At 33.3% G+C, this 23,610-nt stretch overlaps 2 protein-coding genes across 2 annotated transcripts; both read left to right on the top strand.

The window, feature by feature from the left end:
• The first annotated feature begins 487 nt into the window (after positions 1–487).
• On the top strand, positions 488–5,585 carry LOC146899914 (putative alpha,alpha-trehalose-phosphate synthase [UDP-forming] 9). The gene is made up of 4 exons (XM_085734430.1): positions 488–609; positions 2,426–4,430; positions 4,517–4,790; positions 4,888–5,585. The coding sequence occupies exons 2-4, from the start codon at positions 2,461–2,463 to the stop codon at positions 5,212–5,214; spliced, it is 2,571 nt and encodes an 856-aa protein (XP_085590556.1). The 5' UTR covers positions 488–609; positions 2,426–2,460; the 3' UTR covers positions 5,215–5,585.
• A 13,434-nt stretch (positions 5,586–19,019) lies between these two features.
• Positions 19,020–23,174, top strand: LOC146899913 (uncharacterized). Its single transcript, XM_085734431.1, has 7 exons — positions 19,020–19,324; positions 19,411–19,491; positions 19,603–19,779; positions 21,274–21,444; positions 21,616–21,828; positions 21,939–22,027; positions 22,314–23,174. The coding sequence occupies exons 1-7, from the start codon at positions 19,225–19,227 to the stop codon at positions 23,031–23,033; spliced, it is 1,551 nt and encodes a 516-aa protein (XP_085590557.1). The 5' UTR covers positions 19,020–19,224; the 3' UTR covers positions 23,034–23,174.
• The last annotated feature ends 436 nt before the right edge of the window (positions 23,175–23,610 follow it).

Here is a 23,610-nt window from a genome sequence, read left to right as displayed (position 1 = left end):
GTTAGAAAAAGAAACCATGGTAAATAAATAATTGTTAATTTAGAAAAAGTATGAAAGTTTTAGGGGAATTAGTCACTTTAGTCCCTGAATGGGGAACGATTCGTCAATTTAGTCCCTGAATGCAGATAAATTGCAAAATAGTCCCTGAATGTAGACTTTGTTAGTCAATTTAGTCCCTGAATGCAGACTCCGTTAGTCAATTTAGTCCCTGAATGTAGACTTCGTTAGTCACTTTAGTCCCTGAAATTGACCATGCAGGGACTGTTTTGCATATTATCTGCATTCAGGGACTAAATTGACGAATCGTTCCCCATTCAGGGACTAAAGTGACTAATTCCCCAAAGTTTTATCCAATCCAATCCTAAAGTAATAAATATTATATAATTTAATTAAAAACAATATCCATTCTCCATTAGAGTGGCTTATTCTACATTGACCCTCTAAAAAATATATATATAAATATAAAAAAACGAAAAATCTTGCAGTTGCCGTTCTCATTTTGTTCTTTCCATTCTTCTCTCTCTCTCTCTCAAAACTCTCTCTCTCTCTCTCTCTCTTCACTACGCGTTTCACCTCACCGGAATCTCGCCGTCGCCGTTACCGTCGCCGGTAAGTTCAAACTCATACCTCTCTTCACTCACCACTTTTCACTACTGAAGATTTTTCGTTGTGATTTTTCGTTTCTGATCCGTTTTTTCAATTCAATTGTTGTTGTTACTCATTTTCTAAACTCTTTGGCGTTTTTCTTTGATTTTGTTATCAAATATTATTGATCGTTTCGTTTTTGCGTCGTTTTTTTAGTGAATACTAGTTGTGTTGTGTTAGTTTCGTTTCCAAATTGTTCATCGTTTACTATATCAGTTTCGTAATGTGAATAATAGCTTCAATTTCTGTATTATGCATATGAATATGAATATTCAAGTCTTGTTATGTTGATTTGTTTGATTTTTTTAATTTTTATATTATTTTTCATCGTGTTTGGATCTAACAGTTCCAAACCCAATAATTTTATTTACTATATTTTTTTGATTAATTTATTTATTTTGTTAAAAGTTTTTTTTTCGATTTTTGTACTGTTTTTGACGATTCCTATAAGTTTACACTTTGTGAAAAAAAAAATTGTGGAATATTTTTTTTTATTTTTGGTTTGGATAATAACAGGTTAAGATAATTGAAATAGGGAAAATTTTAATTTGATTTTGGTTTAGATAAGTTTTTGTTGGGGTTGATTTGATGGGTTTTTTTTTCAGAAGAAAAAGGTGGTAGGGTATAATTGATGAATGTACTTGGATTGAAATTTTTGGACCATTATGTGTTTTTTTGGATGTGGTGATTATATCATATTTGTTTGTATTTGAATAAAGGGTTTCTTTTTCTGTGGTTTTGTACATGTTATTATAAATTTGGAAAATGATGGCACATGAATTTGGATCTTGAAAGATTTTTTCACATCCTTCTTGCTGGGAATTATACTGGCTTTGCTGTTTGACAACTGTAATGTGTTGGAATCAAAATCTGTCTGTAATAGTAGTTTAGAGGAAATCACATTATCTATCATGTTCAAAGTGGTTTAAGTTTTCGGATAAACAATTTAGATCGAAGTAAAATGTCGTGATCGAAATTACCATTTTGCTTGCATACATGGTCCACTTGTAAGATGTAATTTTTTTTTGTGAATTTTGAATTTTTGTTTTCATGTTTACATGGTCTCCTTTTACATGATATTCATTTGGTATTGTGTTTTACTTTTTACCAAAATGATACAAAGTGTCCCTGTAAGTGTTTCACTTTTTACACGATTTTCATCTAGTGGAAAAAAATTATATCATCAACAAGTGCATGATTAAGTGTTGTTAGTGGTTCACTTTTTGGTTTTCTTTTTTGCCTTGTTTTTGCTGATTCCAAGTAAAGTTACTTTGTTTAATTTTGGAAGCCTATAATGAAATAAATGCTTGATAATTGTTTGTACAATGTGCACCAATTTTGTCTAGTTGTCAGCAATGATAATGATCACAGTTAACGTTATCTAAATTCTTTCTCGAGATAAATCCACGCGTCTTAGAGTTAGTATTCCTAGTTGACCTGTCGTCACTTCTTCATATCATGCATCTTTCATCTATCATCACGTCCTGGTGCTATTTGTTCGACAGTTCTCCATCTGAATTGCGTTGTTTATTATATTTGCACTGATAACATTTTGTTAATTAGTTTGATTAACCTACAATATGAAAACCAGCTAGTGAATATCCCTGAAATGAATGAATTATTACAAGGGTTATATAAAGCATATCCATGCATGTATTTGCTCATACCATGTAAGATGTAGTATGTTAAATTTTTACATGGAGTCCCGTGATATATTATTCGTAGGATGCTTGCCGTAAATGTTGTGTTAATCTGTTTATTTATTTGTATGAATTGATAGAAAGAAGATTGTTGAAGAAGTAACGTTGACAAGTCATGACATCAAGATCGTATGCTAATCTTTTAGACTTAGCTGGTGGAGACTTGCTTGATATTCCTCACACCCCAAGAAGTCTTCCAAGGGTTATGACTGTTCCTGGGATTATTTCTGACCTTGATGGTGAATCAGATGTTAGTTCTTCTGGATGTCGGGAGCGGAAAATCATTGTGGCAAACATGTTGCCGCTGCAGGCTAAAAGAGATATTGATACTGCTAAATGGTGTTTCAGTTGGGATGAGGATTCAATTCTATTACAATTAAAAGACGGGTTTTCTTCTGATACTGAGGTAATCTATGTGGGTTCGCTCAAGGTTGAGATAGATGCTAGTGAGCAGGATGAAATTGCTCAGAGATTACTGGATGACTTTAATTGCGTGGCCACCTTTCTACCCCATGACCTGCAGAAAAAGTTCTATCTTGGTTTTTGTAAGCAGCAGCTCTGGCCTCTCTTCCATTATATGCTACCCATATGCTCAGATCATGGTGATCGCTTTGACCGAGTGCTTTGGCAGGCTTATGTTTCTGCAAACAAAATATTTGCAGACAAAGTCATGGAAGTGATTGATCCCGATGATGATTTTGTTTGGGTTCATGACTACCACTTGATGATTTTGCCTACTTTCTTGAGGAAACGATTTCATCGAGTTAAACTTGGGTTTTTCCTTCATAGTCCTTTCCCATCATCTGAAATTTACCGGACTTTGCCAGTAAGGGATGAAATTCTCAAAGGATTGTTGAATTCGGATTTAATTGGTTTTCATACATTCGATTACGCACGTCACTTTCTTTCTTGCTGCAGTAGAATGCTAGGTCTGGACTATGAATCTAAGCGCGGACATATAGGACTTGATTACTTTGGCCGCACTATATTTATCAAAATTTTGCCGGTAGGAATTCACATGGGTAGGCTTGACTCTGTATTAAATCTTCCTTCTACATCCTCTAAGCTAAAAGAGATTCAGGAAGAGTTTAAAGATAAGAAAGTTATTCTTGGTGTGGACGACATGGATATTTTTAAGGGTATCAATCTGAAATTTCTAGCTGTGGAACAGCTGCTGCAGCAGAACCCAAATTTGCAGGGTGAAGTTGTCCTTGTTCAAATTATAAATCCTGCAAGGGGTTCAGGGAAGGATGTTCAGGAAGCAAAGAAAGAAGCTTATTTAATTGCCAAGAGGATCAATGAAATTTATGGTTCAAAACATTATCAGCCAGTCATTATCATTGACCGCTCTGTTCCCCGTTTCGAGAAGAGTGCTTATTATGCTCTAGCTGAATGTTGCATCGTCAATGCTGTAAGGGATGGGATGAACCTAGTCCCATACAAATATATTGTTTGCAGACAGGGAACTGCAAAGCTGGATGAAGCTGTGGGTAGACAAAGTGATTCTCCTCGTACAAGCATGCTTGTTGTGTCTGAGTTCATTGGTTGTTCACCTTCTCTGAGTGGGGCCATCAGGGTCAATCCCTGGGATATAGATGCAGTTGCTGATGCTATGAATTTAGCCCTCAGTATGGGGGTTTCTGAGAAGAAGTTGCGCCATGAGAAACACTATCGATATGTTAGTACTCATGATGTGGCATATTGGGCACGCAGTTTTATGCAGGATTTGGAGAGAGCCTGCAAAGATCATTATACTAAAAGGTGCTGGGGAATTGGTCTGGGCTTGGGGTTCAGAGTTATTTCACTTTCTCATGGTTTTAGGAAGCTGTCCATTGACCATATTGTATCAGCATACAAAAGAACTAGTAGAAGGGCCATCTTTCTTGATTATGATGGCACTCTTGTACCACAATCTTATATTAATAAAACCCCCAGCCCTGAAGTCATATCTGTGCTTAATTCTCTGTGTAATGATACCAAAAATATCGTGTTCATTGTTAGTGGAAGGGCAAGAGATTCTCTGAATGAATGGTTTACATCATGCAAACTGCTGGGACTTGCAGCTGAACATGGTTACTTTTTAAGGTATGTCTCCTTTGTTTCTTCCTCCTCAGTCACCCCACCAAAAGAATAGAAAAAAATATAATACTAATGTATTTTTTTATTTGCAGGTGGAATAGCGACTCTGAATGGGAAACAAGTCATTTGTTTGCGGATCTTGATTGGAAACAGGTGGTGCTGCCTGTCATGCAGTCGTATACAGAAGCAACTGATGGATCTAATATTGAAGTCAAGGAAAGTGCTTTGGTGTGGCATCATCAAGATGCAGACCCTGATTTTGGCTCCTGCCAAGCCAAAGAATTGCTGGACCACTTGGAAAGTGTTCTTGCTAATGAACCAGCAATTGTTAAAAGAGGCCAGCATATTGTTGAAGTTAAGCCACAGGTAGAGTTTTTCAAATTCGTTCACTGCATCTTCCTCTAACAGTGAAACTAGTAAGCTTGAATTGTTTTAATTGATGTCATGAATTTTCTCTTTACAGGGAGTAACCAAAGGTTTGGTAGCTGAGAAGGTTCTCTTGAATATGGTTAATGCCGGTAATCCACCAGATTTCGTGATGTGCATTGGAGATGATAGGTCTGATGAAGACATGTTTGAAAGCATTTTGAGTACAGTCTCGTGCCCGTCGTTACCATCAGCTCCCGAGATTTTTGCTTGCACGGTAGGTAGGAAGCCTAGCAAGGCAAAATATTTTCTTGATGACACTGCTGATGTTGTAAAGTTGCTTGATGGCCTCGCTACCTCAACAAATCAAAAGCCCAAACATCTTGCCCAATTCCAGGTTTCTTTTGAGAGCACAGTTTCTTAGGCAGGCCAAACAGCATTGTTGGTTCGTTATGCGAGGGTTCTGATCCTGTGAATCAGAAATTTTTGGGCATTAATATTTAACCTGACAAATAGTGCGATTTTGTTGGTGTGGATCAGATTCTTTCTGGGCTCCTGAATCGGTTTGCATGGCATCAGGAAGGTTGACGTGTGGTTCGAGGATGATCTGACAGTTTTTTTCTTGTACATGGTAACATCAATTGTTATATTTACTGGTGCTTCATTGAGCATCGGTTTTGCTTTAATTTTTTCGACCTGATTGATCGTTGCTTGTACTGAAAGAGCAGCACCGAAATTTCAAACATGTATAGTTACATTATTTGGTTACATACATAATTCTATTATGGTTTGAAATCTCTTCGACTTTTGAAGTTCTATTGGGGAAGTAGCGTAATTCCTAATAAGCTTTTGTCTAGGGTATTTCCAAAAAGTAGATCTTGCTGCACAAGAGAGCATATTCAATTGAATTGAGATAGAATTGTTTAGCTCATTTAGTTATAATTCCATACACCTTTACACTTAAGAACTTCAACAGTACAACTGTAAAAAAATTCAAGTGAGTCTGGCATGTTTTTCCAAAACGTTATAGTAATTTATTTTTGTTTCAATTTGTATTTTATAAATATTTATTATTCAATTTTTATTTTCTAACAACGTAAAATAAAATATGGCAACAAATATAGTCAAATTTCATGGAGTACCAATCTCTTGATATAACAAGGTTTTGTAGATGCTAAAACTAAGAGAGATAATATGTTTAATTAATAGCTTAGATTTTTCATTGGAGAAAACTGAAGTTTTCACAGGGAAAAGTTCACCACCTTAGGAGGGTTTTGGGGGTTAAAATATAGAGGAAAATGGAAAAATATTTTACATTTTTTCATAAAGTATATTTGTAAAGAATAATAAATTAATGCTTATGATTAATATATTTTTCATTTTAAGAATATTATAACAATAAATCAAATTTGAATAATTTTTATAAACTCTCCAAAAGCTCCCAAAATCTTCCTCCAATACATTTTTGAGTTCCCTCAAATGTCAAATGAGAAGGATTTTGTATCATGACGAAAGACAAACTCTCTACAGCCATCCTCTCTCAATTTTCTCTATTTTTCTACTTCATCCTTTTCCTTTTTTTTAAAACCCTCTCCTCTCTTCTCCTTCAAACTCGCAAACAAAGCCTTAAACCTCAATTATTAAGGCCTTAAAAAAATACGTAATCTTAAGCATTGTTTTCATTGTTCCCATTCATTGTAGTTCGGAGTTACAACTCAATCTGCATCAATAAGATACTAGAATAGAACTTGAGTTCCACTTGCGTTTAAATTGAATCACAACTGAATGTATTTTGTTTGAGTTGTTGACATTCAAACACTCTCCTTACTTCCAATAATTGATTTTCATCAAATCGAACTCAAAGGTATTGCAGTTGCAAGAAAAGTATAATAAGAGCTTTCCTAAAAAAAAGTATAATACGAGCTATATAACTATTGAGAACAAAAAATGTTGGTGATTTCCAAAATAATGGAATCACTTTAAATCAAAAGTTGTAACTCTTCATGGGAATCATTCATATACATTGGAACTTTTCGCAAAGAGATGCTTAATGAACATTTGCATTGATTCAAATGTATATGATTATAACCTTTGGCAAAAGGGTGCTTAATGAACCTTTGCATTGATTCAAGTGTATATGATTATAACCTTTGACAAAGGGATGTTTAATGAACCATAACATTGTTTCAAATCAAAGGGGTGTTTTCTCTCATATGAAGGGTCATATAATGCACTATAAATGCTTGGCATTTGGGCATTAGTTGGACACACAAAAAAACAACAACATAATTCTCCATCATTCTCTTACTCTAAATCATCCATCAATTCTCTAATGCATGAGTGAATTGCTGGAACCATAAATCTGTAAAATACTGTTAGGAGATACGCTTGGTGTGGTTGTGCAATACACGTCAAGGAACTCATAGTATCCTGAAGGGGATTCGCCGGTCATTCCTTATTGCATCCAATATACAGTTATTGGTGGGGGCGAATCGAACCTAAAGGTTAGTATGGCAACCCCATACGCTTTGAGTTTGCATGCATAACCATTAATCTTTTCAGGTTTCAAGTACAGCAGCATCTTCCCAACAATCAAGATATACAACAAATCTTTGGAATTTATGTGCACACTTCATCATAGTCATCTTCATCATCTTCTTGGTCAAGTTATTGCAGCAGACCCCCAACACAAGTTCCAATAAAAAAAGTCTAACTATTTTTTTACACGATTAGTCTAACAAGTTAGTATGGCTAATATTGTATCTAGAATAATGATATTCATATAATTATTTTATGAAACTTTTGGAACAACCTTCTTCTTTCCTCTTTTTTTAGGATAAAAACAATAGAGTAAAAACACAATAATAGCATACGATAAAATTATCATAAAATAATTATACAAATAGTACCTCTCTTCTATCTAATATATATATATATATATATATATATATATATATATATATATATATATATATACACACACTAGCATGATTTTTCACAAAAAAAAGTACTAGTATAATATTATTTTTTTGAAAAAAATAAAAAAATAAAAATGATTTCGTGATCCTTTGGAATTGTGCGTACCACGCATGAACCAATGGATTAATTTATTGGCTTGTGACATGGTAGGGAAGAATTAAATGTGTCCTTATATATCTTAGTACAGTACATTTTTTTATGACACATATATATCTTACTCCGGATATATACCGCAACTATTTTTCTGAAGGATATACCGTAAATATTTTAATCCCATGTACTTGGACTTAGAAGTCATGATCAAGATATCATTTCATCGTTGAAATTAATGCAAGATTAGGGAATCTGAAAAGGAGAAAAATGGGGCGGTGTGAAAAGGCACCTTTTTTATCCAACAATTTAAGGGACTGTTGTTTTTGTGGAGTAACTTAATGACTTCAAATTCATATTTTAAGATGACAAATTAGAGTGTTTGTTGTTTAACTTCAACTCATATTTATATTATGTAATGTCTCTATTAACTGAGTTAAATTTATTATATTTAAATGATTACTTCAATTGTCTGTTTGATAAAAAAAATACAGTTAATAATTCAATTCGAGAAGAAATGGGTCTCCATTAAAGTGGAAAGACTTAAAATTTTATTTATGAATTGTTTCTTTTTTTCTTCATTCATATTTTACAATATTTAAATAGAACAAACCAATAACTTCCTATTATATCTTTCTACATAGTCGTTCCTATGAAATAGGAGGCTCGACTCTCATAATAAAATAGACCTCTTATAAAATAAAAATAAAAATAATTTTTTAAAAACTTTCTAATCCTAGGAGACAATTTAGGAGGCATAGAGAGAGACTAAAAAAAAGGTATGTAGAACGTAAAATTTAGGAGGCATATATTAGCAACATATACCAAAATGTGTCAACATTCAACGTCCAACATATAACAAAATTGGCAATTATATTTTTCAAGAGTCAACATATACCAAAAAATTCCGACATTCAACGTATATTAAAACCATATAAACATTCAACAAAATTAGCAACTATACACTGAAATTTTACAAAGTAATTACTAATAAGCATTAAGCAACGTATAACAAAATTCGTGTAGATAAGTTTCATTAAAAAATCAGAATCAGAAGAACTTCTAAACATGAAACGAAATGAAAAAAAAGTTAAGCGAAAGAGAGGTAAAATTTACCTAACGATGTCATTTGAATTTGTCAATCATCCGTTGTAGGAAAGGGGAAAACTAATGGTTTATGCGAAAAAGAAATGATTGTTGTGATTCTTTCAATGAAATAACTTTTCAACTTGATAGATTAAATGATTATACAAATTGGGGATGGTGTGATAACATCAGAATTATGTCCAGAAAGGAGAATTAGAGTCTAGGCGATAGATGGAGGTTGGATTGGCGGTGGTTACCGATGTGTGTGGCGGCGCGTGACTGAGAGATGGAGGTTGGATTGGTGGTGCGACGTGAGGTGTTGAATGAGAAGAAGAAACCCAAACACGTACCGAAGAAGAAGAAAAAACATAGGTTTTTTTTTTATGAGTGGAGGTGGACATTGGACTATAACTTCTTTTTTAGACCCAATTTAGTTGAGCTGTTTGTACTCCCACAAGGTTGGGCCTGCCTTTCTATAACTTAGAATAAGGTCAATTTCTTAAACCCTTGCCAACAACAAAATATATACCAAGTTCCTATTGCATATTTTTTTTTTTTTTTTTTACAAGGCTAAAAACAAAAAAGAAAAAAAAAACAAAACAGACAAAAGGAAAGAGTTTAGCGCCTCATAAAGAGGACTCCTAATTCATCCGTCCTAAGCAGAGACAGCAGGTCCTCTGCAGGAGAAGAGTGGAGAGTCAATTCAACATCATTCGATGCTCCAAATTTAGCCATAAAGTCCGCACACTGATTTCCCTCTCTGAGAGAGTGATGAAGGTTGAAATTACGAGAAACCATGATGTCTTTGATGTTTTGTATGAGAACAGCATAAACATGAAAATGATCGTCAATTCCTCACAATTGAAGCTGATCGCCAACCTTAACCCTTGATAAAGAGTTGTGAGCTCTGCAAACAGAATGTCCTGAGAATGACTGATATAGCCCGAATAACCTGCTATGTATGTTCCTGTGTTGTCGCGAAAGACACCTCCAAAACCTTCACGAATGGGAACACCGAGACAACTGCCATCAATATGTTATATTACATAATTAATAATTTTATCTTACATGCATATCAGGGTTATTGTAACCAACAATAATATTTGAACATTCTCCTTCAAAAAAAATTAAACAATACATCTTATTTTCTCTCTATTTTCACGTTTTCATCATATCACTAACATATCATATGTATGACACCACATTCTATTTCGTTTCTCTCAATGTGTCAACGGGTTGATGAGTGTTTATGAAATATTTTTCTATTCGAACAAAGAGAATCAATTTTCAATGTGATGACCCTTATTTTAAATTGTTTCTTTAGAATTTGGAATAGTCACAATAGGAGACATACAGTTAGACGAATGTCACAACACAGTCACACTAACTTGATTCTTTTCTTGTACTTATTTTGAACGAATTTGATTTCTTGGTTGTTCATATAGCTCAAGAGTCATTTATAAAGAGCTTTACACCCAATGTGCAGTGATAAATTCATGCCATTTTTGTTTTCAACAAACAAGCACTTAGTTAGATGCACTGAACATAGGAAAAAATGAATTAGGTAATGGAAATGATGGAATAAAAGAAATTTCCCTTTATTTTCCACTCTTTCATTTCTTGGTGTTTTAACCCCCTTAGTTTATATGGGTTAATCATTATGTAAATTCTTTTTTTAGCATTTTGTTTGTTTTCATTCGTTTATTGCATTATTGATACTTTTTAATTTCTTTTAAGCACACCTTACGCTTCAAATAGAGGTCTATCATTTATCAACTTGTTATAAAAGACGGGAGGTTTATCAATATATTTTGTTTTTGGCTTCATAAAGAAAATATATTTTTCTATAGAAATATAATTCTTAAACATCCAATATCCAATCTACCACTCGAAGAGAAAGAAATAAAAGGAATAAAATGATAGATGTGATAAAAAGAGATATGAAAATAAAATAAAATGTTGAATAAATGTATGAAAATTGGTGATGCATATGTATAAGTGCTCTTCCTTATATGCAATAATGCATAGTACACATTCCTCATCTACCCAAAAAAAGTACACATTGCTCACTGTTTTGAGATTTTCTAGAAAAATTAACGGAAATTATTGCTCACTTTTTGTCTATCATCAATAAGAAGGTTTAGAATTGGTACTTGAATATCCCTGATTTCCAAAATTAAGCAGTTGAATATACATGTATTGTGAGTAGGTTGGGAATTCATCTAGTGTTATCTTAGAATGTTAGTTGGATGAAGAATTTTGGAGGAGAAATGAGGATAGTGTTTATTTTTCTTTTCTATACTAAGAAAACAGTTAAATATTTTCAAAAATAAATTAAAATTGGAATATTAGGTTTGTTTTTAAGAAGCTAAATTAGTCCATCTAAATTGGTCTGGAAAGAATCGAATCCGAGATTTTGAGGAGGATCACACTCTCATGTCCCAAGCCAATACCACCAGACATAATTGGAATATTAGTTTAATTTATCATATTATTTTTTTAATTTTTTAAAGTCACAATATAAACATTGTATCAAAACATATCATTAGATAAGGAGGATGAAGCTCAATATTTTGGCATAAACTTGGTATTTTTCACCCGAATGAAGCACAAGGGTTATTTTGTTGGGGAAAGTACTTTTCACCTACAAAAATTTAGCTCCACAAAGCATACAAACAAATAATTATGTGAATTTTTGTTGTCTTATTCATTGTGATTCAGTTAGAGATCCTTCTGTTCATTTCAAAGTGCGATTGGAAGTGTGGAAAAAATGATACTAAATATTTTGTGTTGGTTGTTTCACTAAGGAATAGAAAATTGGCCTTGTTATTTTGTCTTGCACTGTCACTTTTTGTTTTCTTCCTTATATAACTTACAAAAATATAAAAACAAATATTGACTGAATCTGATATTGAATCCAATGCTATATATATATATTGCAATAGTGTAATCACGTGGCATGGCATCATTGCCAGCTTGCTCTGATCAGAGTAGAGTTTTAGATGAGTGGTAACCAACACATTGTCAGCATCATGATCTTCAAAACAACAGCAATGTTTCATGGATTATATTATGACCACATGCTTTGTCCCAAGTCCTAAACCAATATATATATATATGTGTATATTAATATTGCATTTATATGATGTCTTATTGTACCTTGCCTTCCTTTGTTAGACAGCACATTCACAGAGAAAGATGCAAAGGAATTTTGATGAATGGTAAATACATGATGATTCTACAAATTAATCATCATACTAATAATTAATCTAATCATTCCATTTTCCCAAGAGATTTTTTAGTTACTACCTCTACTAGTCAAAACTTAAAACAAAGGGAAAAAAAGTTATCAAGACAGTGACACCATGACAATACCTTAATCAATGAAGGCTGGAATTGGACCACAAAACATATTCCTTTATGAAAGGTTATATGATTGAAGTGAATGCTTTAATTCATTTCAATTTGTCAAGAAATTAAGGTGGACACTATTTAACATTGGGGCAATCTTTCTATAGTAGGTGCTCTACCTCCTACAGAAAAAATAAAAATAAAAATAAAGGTACTTAGACTCCCTCATCATCAAATTTCTTAACACCTTATAGTTGACATCCTCATTGATGGATTCGTTTTTGTTGGAGATGTGACGTCTTTTATTTATTTGGAGTTATGAATGAGTCGTTGTTATTCTTTACGCTCCCTAAATGCTTTAATAAATTGGATTTAATTACTCACACTTAACCCAACAATTATTTGTCTGTGAGACCAAATACAGTTCACACTCGTCGCTTTTTATTGTTGGGTCACGTGGGGAGACCGTGTGACAATTCTCTTTAGGTAAGAGCAACCACACAAGTGAGAGAGACATCATACTTTTATCCAAAACTTTAAGACAATGAGTTTACGAGTCATCTCACTTTTAAAATTTATTTTTCTAAATAAAAGAAACTTAATTGTAGGAGCTTTAGGTTAAAAAAATGATTTTTAAGGTAGTGCAAATCTCTAGAAAAATAGATTTTTTTTAACCATTACCAAGAAATGTGTTGGATGTGATCCATAACCTCCTCCACTTTGGCCACCAAATTTGAAAAAATCCCCTCATTTCTAGCTCTTCAAATAGACCAAAGAGTAATGTGCCAACCCAAAGTCACCCCCTTTCCCTCCCTCCCTTTGGGCGAAAACAAGCACCAACTTTGAAACAAATTAAAGAAGTTTTCGGGTAAATCCAACCTCACCAAACCACTTGAAAATTTTATACAAGTGGTAAAGATGTGGTTTTCTGACTCGGACACCCCTGGACACCACACACAACTAGAGTCCCCTCCATTGACACACAACCCTACCAAAAAGATCCACTTTCGTTGGGAGGCGATGAAGAGGCATTTGCTAAGGAAAAACGATGATTTTTAAAAGGGCATAGCTCTTTCAAACATGTCTCAACAATCGCAGTCGGTCGGCCCAACCAAAAAAGAAGAGAAGAGGTTACTACGGGATAAATAAAATGCCTTAACACTAAAATTACATTCACATTCACACAAACAAATCCAATTATCCTCAGAACAAGAAAGAATAATCTCTTCAATAATAATGATGAGGTTGGTTAAAAGCCTTTCTTCGCAATAAAATACTCTCTTCTAGACTCCAAACCCCATCTTCCCACTTGCCCATCTCTTTGATAAAAAAATTTTGTTGGGACATTGAATAAAGTCTCAAAAAAACCAATAAAGAGAAGAATTACTACATTTGATGACTAGTTTTTTTTCGCTCTATAAAGTCTAACAACAAAATTCACACACAACACCGAAAAGTGAGCATTACAACAGTATGTGAGTTGTTTACTTAATTTTGATGAGAAAGTGAAAATATATACGTGGATGATTTTTTTTTTTTGAAGAATATATACGTGGATGATGTGTGCTATACTTTGCGGTTGGTTTTAGTGGCAATTTTTTTTCTTCGAATAAAAAAATTATATTCAATTGGGTGTGTTAAAATAAATAAAAGTAAAATAATTTATATATTTAAATTCATTAATGTAAGAGTACATTGAACCATAAATTTAAAGCTAAAAATTTAGAAACAAAAATTTCATATTCTACTTGAAGTTACAATACACTTTAATAATGAAATCAAATATATCAAAATCAATTTGTTTTTAGGGATATCAAAACCAATTTGATCTTTTAAAATATTCCAACTACATCATATATAGCATTTGTGTTATTTAGATACTTGTTTATATATGAGTGGGGATATTTTGACTCCAAAAGTAAATTTGTTTACTTACTCCAAATCTTAGCCTTTAATTCTATTTTCAATTGATGGCTTAGATTGATTAATAATAAGTGATATGGTAAACTTTAATTTTCTTCTATATTGAAGTTAAACTCATCACCTCAAAATGACAAAACAATTAATTACCTTTAATGGATTGTTTTTTTTTTTTTATTCTTCTCCCTTTATATTTTTTTTATGCGCATAATGAAAAAAAAATTGGTAAAGATCTTGAACAGAAAAGTTGGGGCTTATGCACACATATTATACTCTACTGCATTTAATTATTTCATTTTGTGCTGCATCGAGTTGAATCTACTACTCATCTAATACTCTCACTTACATCTTTACATAAAAAATAAATAAAATCATTTAGTGCACATGAATATGATGAAGATATAAAAAAATCTCAAACCATAACAAATGTAAGAGTTTGAATACGTATTGGATTAGGATTCTAAGGGATTTTAAAAGACTTTTTAATTATGAAAAAGTCTTGTGGTATTCAATCAAGATTCTTTGCAATTTTAAAAAAGTCTTGTGGTATTCAATCAAGATTCTTTGTCATTTTAAAAAAGTCTTGAGGTATTCAATCAAGACTTTTCATCACTTAAAAAAAGTCTCATGGTATTCAATATCATTCAAATTTCAAAGGATTGTTTAATAAATTAGATTTTGATGGATTTTGTGAGATTGTCTAGTGAAATTTTAACAAAAAAAAATCTTTCATGAAGACATAAGATTTCTTGGGATTGTTTTTTTTAAAAGTTTTTACTATCTCTTTCTTATCCCTTCTTCCTTCTCTCTTCTCCCTTCCCTCTCTCCTCTCTTTTCTCCCTCCTCTCTCTCTCTCTCTCTCTCTCTCTCTCTCCCTTCTCTCTTCGTCTCTCTCTCTCTTCTCCCTTCTCTCTCTCTCTCTCTCTCTCTCTCTCCTCTCTTTCCTCCCCTCTCTCTCTCTCTCTCTCTCTCTCTCTCTCTTCTCCCTCTATCTTCTCTATTTTCTCTCTTCTCTCCTTCCTCTCTTCCCCCTCTCTCTATCTCTCATAAAATTAAAATAAAAAATAAGAGCATGTACTCAAAATATTATGATAGAGAGTGTGTTGTAATCATTTCTTTTCAATGAGTACTTAAAATTCATAAAATCTTTTAAAATCTTATAAATCCATAAAATCCTTTAAAATCCTTTAAAATCTTATGATGTAAATCCATTGAAATCCAAATTGAAAATTCTGATTGTCTTTTAAAATCATGAAAGTCATTAAAATCCTACAAAATCTTTTAAAATCTTTGAGACTTTTTTAAGCAAAAATTGTCCTTCAAAATCCTAATCCAATTAGGGATGTCAATGGGTATTCGTGGGTACGGGTAGTATGATATCCGTCCCCGCCCCGATGGATAAATATGGTACCCGTACCCGTCCCCATACCCGTGCGGGTATCTCTATACGGGCAATCCACGGGTATTTAGATACCCACGGATATCTGCGGGTACCCATGAATTTTTAATCTTTTTTTGTACAAAGAAGAATTCAACTTTTAATTACCTACAAAATTCAACTTTTAAAGATCCATACATAACATATTCCATTCAAATTTCATAATCCTTACCATAATCCAACAAAAATAAGGATTCTTACATAATCCCAAGCAAATTCATCATACCAAAAAAGATTAAATCAATTCAAATCCATAAAACAATTAGAAAGCCCTAAAATTAGTTTATTCCTCTAAAATTAAAAAGCCCTAAATTCTAAAATCATAAACAAGTAATCATTCTAAGGAGAAGAAGAAAAGAAAAGAGATGAAGATAAATTTTTTATGCTCTTGAAACCACACTCTTATATATATTTTAGTAATTTACGTAATTTATTAACGGGTACGGATACCCGCGGGCACGGGTATCATCAAATCCGTGTCCGTGTCCATAAAATAACTGGTAGTTAAATACCCGTTTAATATACCCGCGGGTACCCGTTTAGCTACCCGCCCCGTGCCCATGACGGATTTTATCCGCGGATACCCGCGGGCACGAGTTTTTTTGCCACCCCTAAATCCAATACACCCCCTAAAAGTTTGAATTGATAATGGAAAAATTTACGATGATATGCTTCTACCATGCCTTATTTGATAACCAGGAATTCTCTAAACAAATTTTCATCTTCTGCATTTTTTCCGTGATTGGGTTTTCAAGTTTTGTTTATAAGCCTTTACCAATTTTTTTTCCTTATGTGTATGAAGAAAAAAAGCAAAGGGAGAATAATAAAAAAAAAACAACAAATTAAAAGTCATTAATTGTTTTGCCATTTTGAAGTGATGAATGTTAACTCTAATAAAGAAGAAAATTAAAGTCTACCATATCACTTATTATTAATCAATCTAAGCCATCAATTGGAAATAGAATTAAAGGCTAAGATTTGGAGTAAGTAAACAAACTTACTCCGAGAAGGTCTTTTCTTCAAATGATTTGGCTTTGTGGTATTTGGGTTCTTTGGAATGAAAGAAACCAAAGATTGTTTGCTAACACAGCAAGAACAACAGTGCAATTACTTGAGAAGGTTAAGATTACATCTCTCAACTGGTTGAAAGCAAAAAATGTGTGCTTTCCATTTGGTTATCATATGTGGTGGCATCGTCCCTTTGCTTGTTTGGGGATTGGTTGATTTGCTCTTTTTGTTTTCCTTTTCTGTTTTGATCAGAACTTTGTTGTAACTTTGTTTTGTTTCCTTTGGCACTTCTTGTGCTAGGGTACAAAACTTTTGTTAATATATCTCATTTTGGCTTGTTCAAAAAAAAAAAACTTACTCTTGGAGTCAAAATATCCCCGTATATATATATATATATATATATATATATATATATATATAACAAGCCAAAATGAGATATTATTAAAACTCACTGGTGTATCTCCGCGCACAAGACGTGCAACGAGAAACACACCAAAAGAACAATTACAAAGTCACCGGTGTCGTAAACTCAAGCACCGCCAAAAATCAAAAGAGTGAAAATGAGATTGTTAAGTAACAACACCTATACAGAGAAGAGGGTGTCGCCACCAATCTTGAAAATCAAAAACAAAGGAAGGCGAGTGAGCCTTCAACCACAAGAAAGATGTCAACTTAACGTTGTCCAAAATGGTGCTAGGATCATATGTCTTGTTGTTGAAGATTTTGTTGTTCCTTGCCTTCAAAATGTTCCAAACGCAAGCAAACCAAATGACCTTAAAAAAAGAGTGCGATGATCGCGGCATACCCGCCATGTGGCAAAAGTGATGAAAATGGTCTCGGATCGCACAAGAATTTACCGAAGAAATCTGCAGCCTTTGTTTATATATACTACTTATCATTTTAAAATATCAATAAAATATTAATTATCTTTTTCCATCAATATACTCTTTATATATCGCATATCAACCAACTTAACTATCCCTCCATTTTACCATAATAACGTCGTATTTGAATATTTCATACCGATTAAAAAATAATAAATTAAAAAGAAAAATGTTGACTTGAAAGTGATGCACATAGCAGTTTTTAATTATAAATGCAAAGTTAAAAATAATAACTTGAAAGTGATGCACGTAATATTTGTTAGATGATACTCCCTCCGGTCCTTATTATAAGAAACAATTAATTTTTTGGTTCATTGTGCAAGTGATGTATCTAGTCAATATTTACAATAAGATACATTAATTATTCTATGAACCTAAAAAATCAACTTTTTCTTATAATAAGGACCGGTGGGAGTACAATTGAATAAAAAAAAATCAACTAAAATTATTGTTTTATGACTTTATTTAAATTTATTGGGACAAATTTATTTGAGCAAAAATGACAAAAAAATTGTTTAAACCCTCCCGTTCTTAGGAGAAGGGGGCCTTGATAATCAATAAATTCATTCGGGAGGTAAATAAAGTATGACTAACAGGTTTTTCACCCATGAATCGTACCCATGTTATTTCAAAACATTTATAATGATGAAAATCATTAAATACTTGAATTCAATCACTTTGTTAACAAAAATGACCATCATTATAAGATAAATGAATTATTTCGGAATGAAATGCTTTAGTAGATGAAACTCATTTGACTACAAAATTAACACACTCGTAAAAGATAAGAATTTAATTTATATACACGGTGAGTGAATGTAAAGTTTTTTACACATGAATTCAATATGTATTGTCATATCAATTAATAAATACGACAACTTATTTATTTTATTTTCAAACACATAAATAATATGACAATACATTATTAAATGCATTTATAAAATTTTAATTTGACAATGCATAGAAATTAAACTTCATATACCACTAATAATAATAAGGTTATTTTTTTCTTGTAAATAATATAGCTTTTTATCATGTGCAAATTTACCCACGTTAATAATAATAATAAATCCAGATCTTGTGCTGGGTGATTCGTTATTATTATATATATACCATTTTAGCTTGTTCAAAAAAAAAAAAATAAATCCAGGATCCAAGTTGCTGGTTTTACCAACCGGATTCACATGCTAAACATAAAATACAAACAAACAAGCACAAATTTATTCTTATTCTCAAAAATAAAAAGTATACCTTTCTTAAGCTAAAAACTAAATTGATAAGCAATAAAGTAAACTTTATTTCCACCAGAATTGTTATCCACCATTGGATCAACATATATCAAAATTTTGGACCTTTTGGTGTAGTCTCTAGAAACACATTGCCCCACTAGTAGTCACTCTCTTGTCATTTCTTTTTCCAATATCTTTTTCCCTTTCCCTCTCTCTCTTAACCTTTCACACTCTTCTCACTCACACACTCAAAAAAACACTCCACTCATTTTCCTCTCTTTTCTGCTAAGAACCCAAAAAAAAACCACATTACATTAAAAATAAAAAACACTATTTCATTTTCTTCTTTCTCAACATGAATTAGGGTTTCACTTTCACATTCATCAATCACCTCCCATTATTACTTTTTACACCTCCATAACAACTTGTTCTTCATTTTCTTCATCAAAATGAGTAAGCAAATTTTGCTACTAGCTCTCATTCTTCATCTTCTCTTTGGAACATTCTTAGTTTCAGTTTCAGCTGCACCATCAACCACTTCACCTGCAAGTAAGTACTCACCAACCCATTTCTTATTTTGCTTCCATTTCTTCAAAGTTATCATCTTTTTCTCATTTCTTTCTTCTTCATTTCAGAACTTGTTTCTGGGTTTCTCTCCAATGCTGTTCCTGCTTTTTCTAAATGGGTTTGGTCCCTTAAAGCTACCACCAAAACTGGTATGGAATATGGATCTTTGCATGCTCTATTAATCAACCATTTTTTGTTTTGTTTTTTTTTAAAAATTTATTGATTTTTATTTTGTTGATTTTTGTGTGTTTTTGTTGAAGGGGTTTTGAGCAAATCAATGATGAAGTTTGAGAGTGGTTACAATGTGGAAACTGTGTTTGATGGAAGTAAGCTTGGAATTGAGCCTTATGCTGTTGAGGTTTTGCATAATGGGGAGCTTCTTATTCTTGATTCTGCTAATAGTAACCTTTACAGAATCTCTTCATCACTCTCTTTGTGTAAGTCTTCTTCAATTGTGCTTCATATACCTTGTGATCATTGGCTTAATTCACTTCTCTTTTTGTTTTTTAGATTTATAATTTGGAAAATTAAGCAAAAAATTTAATGATTATTACTTTTTGGAGATTAGATGCTTGATGGATTATGTTGTGTATAATTGGTGGTTGGGATGCTTTTTTCCGAATTTGGAATGCCGATGAGCTAGTTTTGGGTGTGGTGTGGATAGCTTGTTACCATTTTGATCTCTTCATTGTATTATATTGGCTAGTCACTAGTGCTTATATAGAATTTGGGATATGTTTGGATTGGTTTATTTAAGCTTATCTACTAGCATTAAAGTTAGTGAGACTGTTTGGGCGAGATTATATATACAAACTTATGATATGTCTGAAAACTGTTTTCAGCTTATTTCCTTGAGCTGAAAACATAATAGATTATGAAAACAGCTTTTAGCTTATTTGAAAATAGTTTGACTTTATTATCTTGTTATAAATTTAGCTTATACAGAAGCACTTATATGATAAGCGCTTAATTAAGCTGTTGATCCAAACAGAGTCTTTAGTAACTTAATTTTGAACTTATGACATGCTCATCATTGTTATTTCACGGAAGTAGAGTCTTTCATTTTAAAAGAAAAGAAAAAAGCAGAGTCTTGCATTTCTTATCATGCAACTTGTAAGGTTTTCTTTGACTTGGGTCGCCGTGGTATTCCCCTTTCATTTTTTAAAAGGAGCTTAATTGCAATGTTTTTAGACGATTCATGGCTGGTCATGGTGCAGTCTTTTGTCGAATTGAAGTTCATTACTGTCTGAGATGGCAGCCTACCGTCGTTTTCCTCCTGTTTAATTGACTACGACTTATATGTGGCATCTTCATTGTGTCTTTTCCACTTTTTCCCAGTTCTACTCCTCTATGCATTAAATATTTGGAGCAGTTAATTGAATCAATGCACATCCAAGTATCGAAGATTATGTCAAATGATTTCATTTCTTTTTTAGCTCATGATTATGACCCTGTTTGGATAAACAACTTAATTAAGCGCTTATAGAATAAACACTTATGATATAAGTGCTTATGTATAAGCTACTTCTATACAAGCTACTTCTATAACAAGATTAAATAAAGTCAAATTATTTTGACCAAAGCTATAAGATGTTTTAATAACCTATCCTAGAGAGCTTATGGAAATAAGCTGAAAACCGCTTACAAACATGTTATGAGTTATTTTCATAAGCATTCTCAAACAGATTCACAAGTGATTATGTTAGTAGACAAGCTCAAATAAGACAATTCTCGATAAAAATAAAAAATAAAAAATTCTAACAGACCCTATGACCTTGATGAAGATGTATCGCATTACATCAGTGTAATGCATTTTGATATGTGTCAGCGGGGGGCTTCTCTTGTAGTATAATTGTTCTGTGACAGTTTATGTCCTTGCATGTGTATACTTCATTCACTTGAGAAATATAACATTCATTGCAATTCTGCAGATAGCAGACCGAAGCTGGTAGCTGGATCAGCTGAAGGATATTCTGGACATGTTGATGGGAGGCTCAGGGAGGCTAGGATGAACCATCCAAAGGGGATAACTGTTGATGACCGAGGAAATATTTATGTTGCAGATACTGCAAATATGGCAATTAGGAAAATTAGTGATTCGGGTATTTTTCTTCATCCTTTCCCTCTTGGTGATATATTGTTTTTCAATTGTGTCCATGCTTAATACCTAAATGATTGAATTTTGTGTACTCTTGTAATGACATTTCTAGATCCAGTAAACTTTATGATAAAAGTGCTACACTTGTCATTGAATTAAGATATCTTTTTTTCAGGGGTCACAACAATTGCTGGAGGAAAATGGAGCCGTGGAGGGGGCCACGTTGATGGACCAAGTGAAGAAGCTAAATTTTCTGATGACTTTGATGTGGTTTATGTTGGAAGTAGTTGTTCCCTGCTTGTTGTAGACAGAGGAAACCAAGCCATTAGGGAGATCCAACTCCACTTTGATGATTGTGCATATCGATATGGCAGTGATTTCCCTCTTGGTAAAACTAAAATCTTACAAACTTTTGTGTAGAAATTCTGTTGAGTGTTTTGTGTAGAAATTCTGTTTGAGTCTTGATTATAAATTTAGATTTATTTCCTTCGTTCGCAGGAATTGCAATGCTTGTTGGGGCTGGTTTCTTTGGTTATATGCTGGCATTGCTGCAGCGTAGGCTCGGTACAATTGTAGAATCTCAGGATGTGAGTGCTTAGCCTTGTCTTCTTCCTTCTGATGTATTTATATTGAATTTTTATAACACAATTGGTCATAAATGAATGTGATTCTCTGTTGATAAGCTATGTAGCACAGACACTTCAAATTGAAGACGTGCCCGGTGTCCGACATCTATCGGTGTTTGACACTGACACATGTTTACATTCATTTATTCTATTTTCTCAAGTATTGCTGGTGTTGGCGTGTCAGTGTCATGCCCGGTGCCTGTGTCAGTGCTTATCAAAGTCACTAAACATCTTATGCTTTTTGCAGGCTCAGGTTCCACTAACAGTAATGCCTTCTGTTTCTCAAACTGCATATCAAAAGCCCTTGAAATCTGTAAGGCCTCCATTGATTCCATCAGAATATGAACCCGAAAAGCAGGAAGAAAGTTTCTTTGGATCTCTTGGTAAGCTTCTTGCGAATGCTGGCTCGTCAATGGTGGAGATAATGGGAGGATTATTTCCTGTTTTCAGAAGAAGACCACAGAGCTACCACCAATTTCAAAGGCAAGCACTGATCCAACAATCTCAGAAGCAAGTGAATGATTGGCCAGCACAGGAAAGTTTCGTGATTCCTCGCGAAGACGAACCACCATCTATCGACACAAGGGCACCAACCCCTCGAAAAACCTATCCTTTCATGTCGAAAGATGCAGAAAAAATTCAACAGTTGCGGCAAAGTAAAGCATTCTACAGCGGGTGGGATGGAGATCAACATCAGCAACAACAACAACCGCAACCACATCAACAACAACAGCAGCCGCAGCAGCAACAACAAAAACATCATTATCGCCATCAGTACCAATCGTCGGTCCCTCACACTTTTTATGAGCAAAGCAATGAGACAACCAATGAGGTAGTTTTTGGGGCAGTGCAGGAACAGGAGGGGAAGAAGGAATCTGTGGTCATCACACCTGTTGAATATGGAGGCTCATTGTACGAACATCGCGATTTTCGGTCTCGAATGAGTTACATGGGTTATAAGTATTGAGTATATATAGTTAGGAAATCTAGAACAAATGAAGACTCAATCCAGCTTTGATTTGGAATGGGGAGGATGAAATCAAATGTAGGTTGTACAATGATTTCTCCTGATGATCATAATATGAATTGTTTATTCAGTTTTGCCAAATATAGATTTCTATGGCTTGTTGTTTAAACAACAATGGTAATTAGGAAGGTGGGATCAGATCAAGAAATTTTGCATGCTTTTCTGATGATCTTATCAAAGTTAAATGTCCAAAAGTTTCCCCCAAAAACAACGACTTTATTACTATGAAGCACGGACACTGGACACTAACACGCCGATACAGCTAATAATTTGAGAAAAATCACATATTCAGTGTAATTATATGTGTCGGTGTCGGACACGACACGCATACGACACCAGGACACGTCTAATATGAGGAGTGTCTGTACTTCATAGCTTTATTATTTTATCCTCCATAACTACTATTTTCAATTGTTGAATAACTAATTAATTCTTCTTTTGAAAAAACATAAGCCACCCATGATTGTCATGAAAACTAGAGTAATAAAAATAGTTATGAAATATAGGAAGTAAATAC

The sequence above is a fragment of the Medicago sativa genome, chromosome 8, assembly GCF_051527215.1.
Source record: "Medicago sativa cultivar Bolivia chromosome 8, Bolivia_mono, whole genome shotgun sequence".
NCBI lineage: Eukaryota > Viridiplantae > Streptophyta > Magnoliopsida > Fabales > Fabaceae > Medicago > Medicago sativa.
The sequence above is the reverse complement of the archived record's forward strand: the minus strand, read 5'-3'. Positions and strand labels throughout refer to the sequence as shown.

Excerpts from the sequence above, each read along its gene's own strand:
- LOC146899914 (XM_085734430.1), top strand. The coding sequence starts at position 2,461 with ATGACATCAAGATCGTATGCTAATCTTTTAGACTTAGCTGGTGGAGAC. Across the intron at positions 4,431-4,516 it reads GAACATGGTTACTTTTTAAG|GTGGAATAGCGACTCTGAAT; the intron begins GTATGTCTCCTT and ends TTTTATTTGCAG. Across the intron at positions 4,791-4,887 it reads TTGTTGAAGTTAAGCCACAG|GGAGTAACCAAAGGTTTGGT; the intron begins GTAGAGTTTTTC and ends TTCTCTTTACAG.
- LOC146899913 (XM_085734431.1), top strand. The coding sequence starts at position 19,225 with ATGAGTAAGCAAATTTTGCTACTAGCTCTCATTCTTCATCTTCTCTTT. Across the intron at positions 19,780-21,273 it reads CTCTTCATCACTCTCTTTGT|ATAGCAGACCGAAGCTGGTA; the intron begins GTAAGTCTTCTT and ends GCAATTCTGCAG. Across the intron at positions 21,829-21,938 it reads TGGCAGTGATTTCCCTCTTG|GAATTGCAATGCTTGTTGGG; the intron begins GTAAAACTAAAA and ends CTTCGTTCGCAG.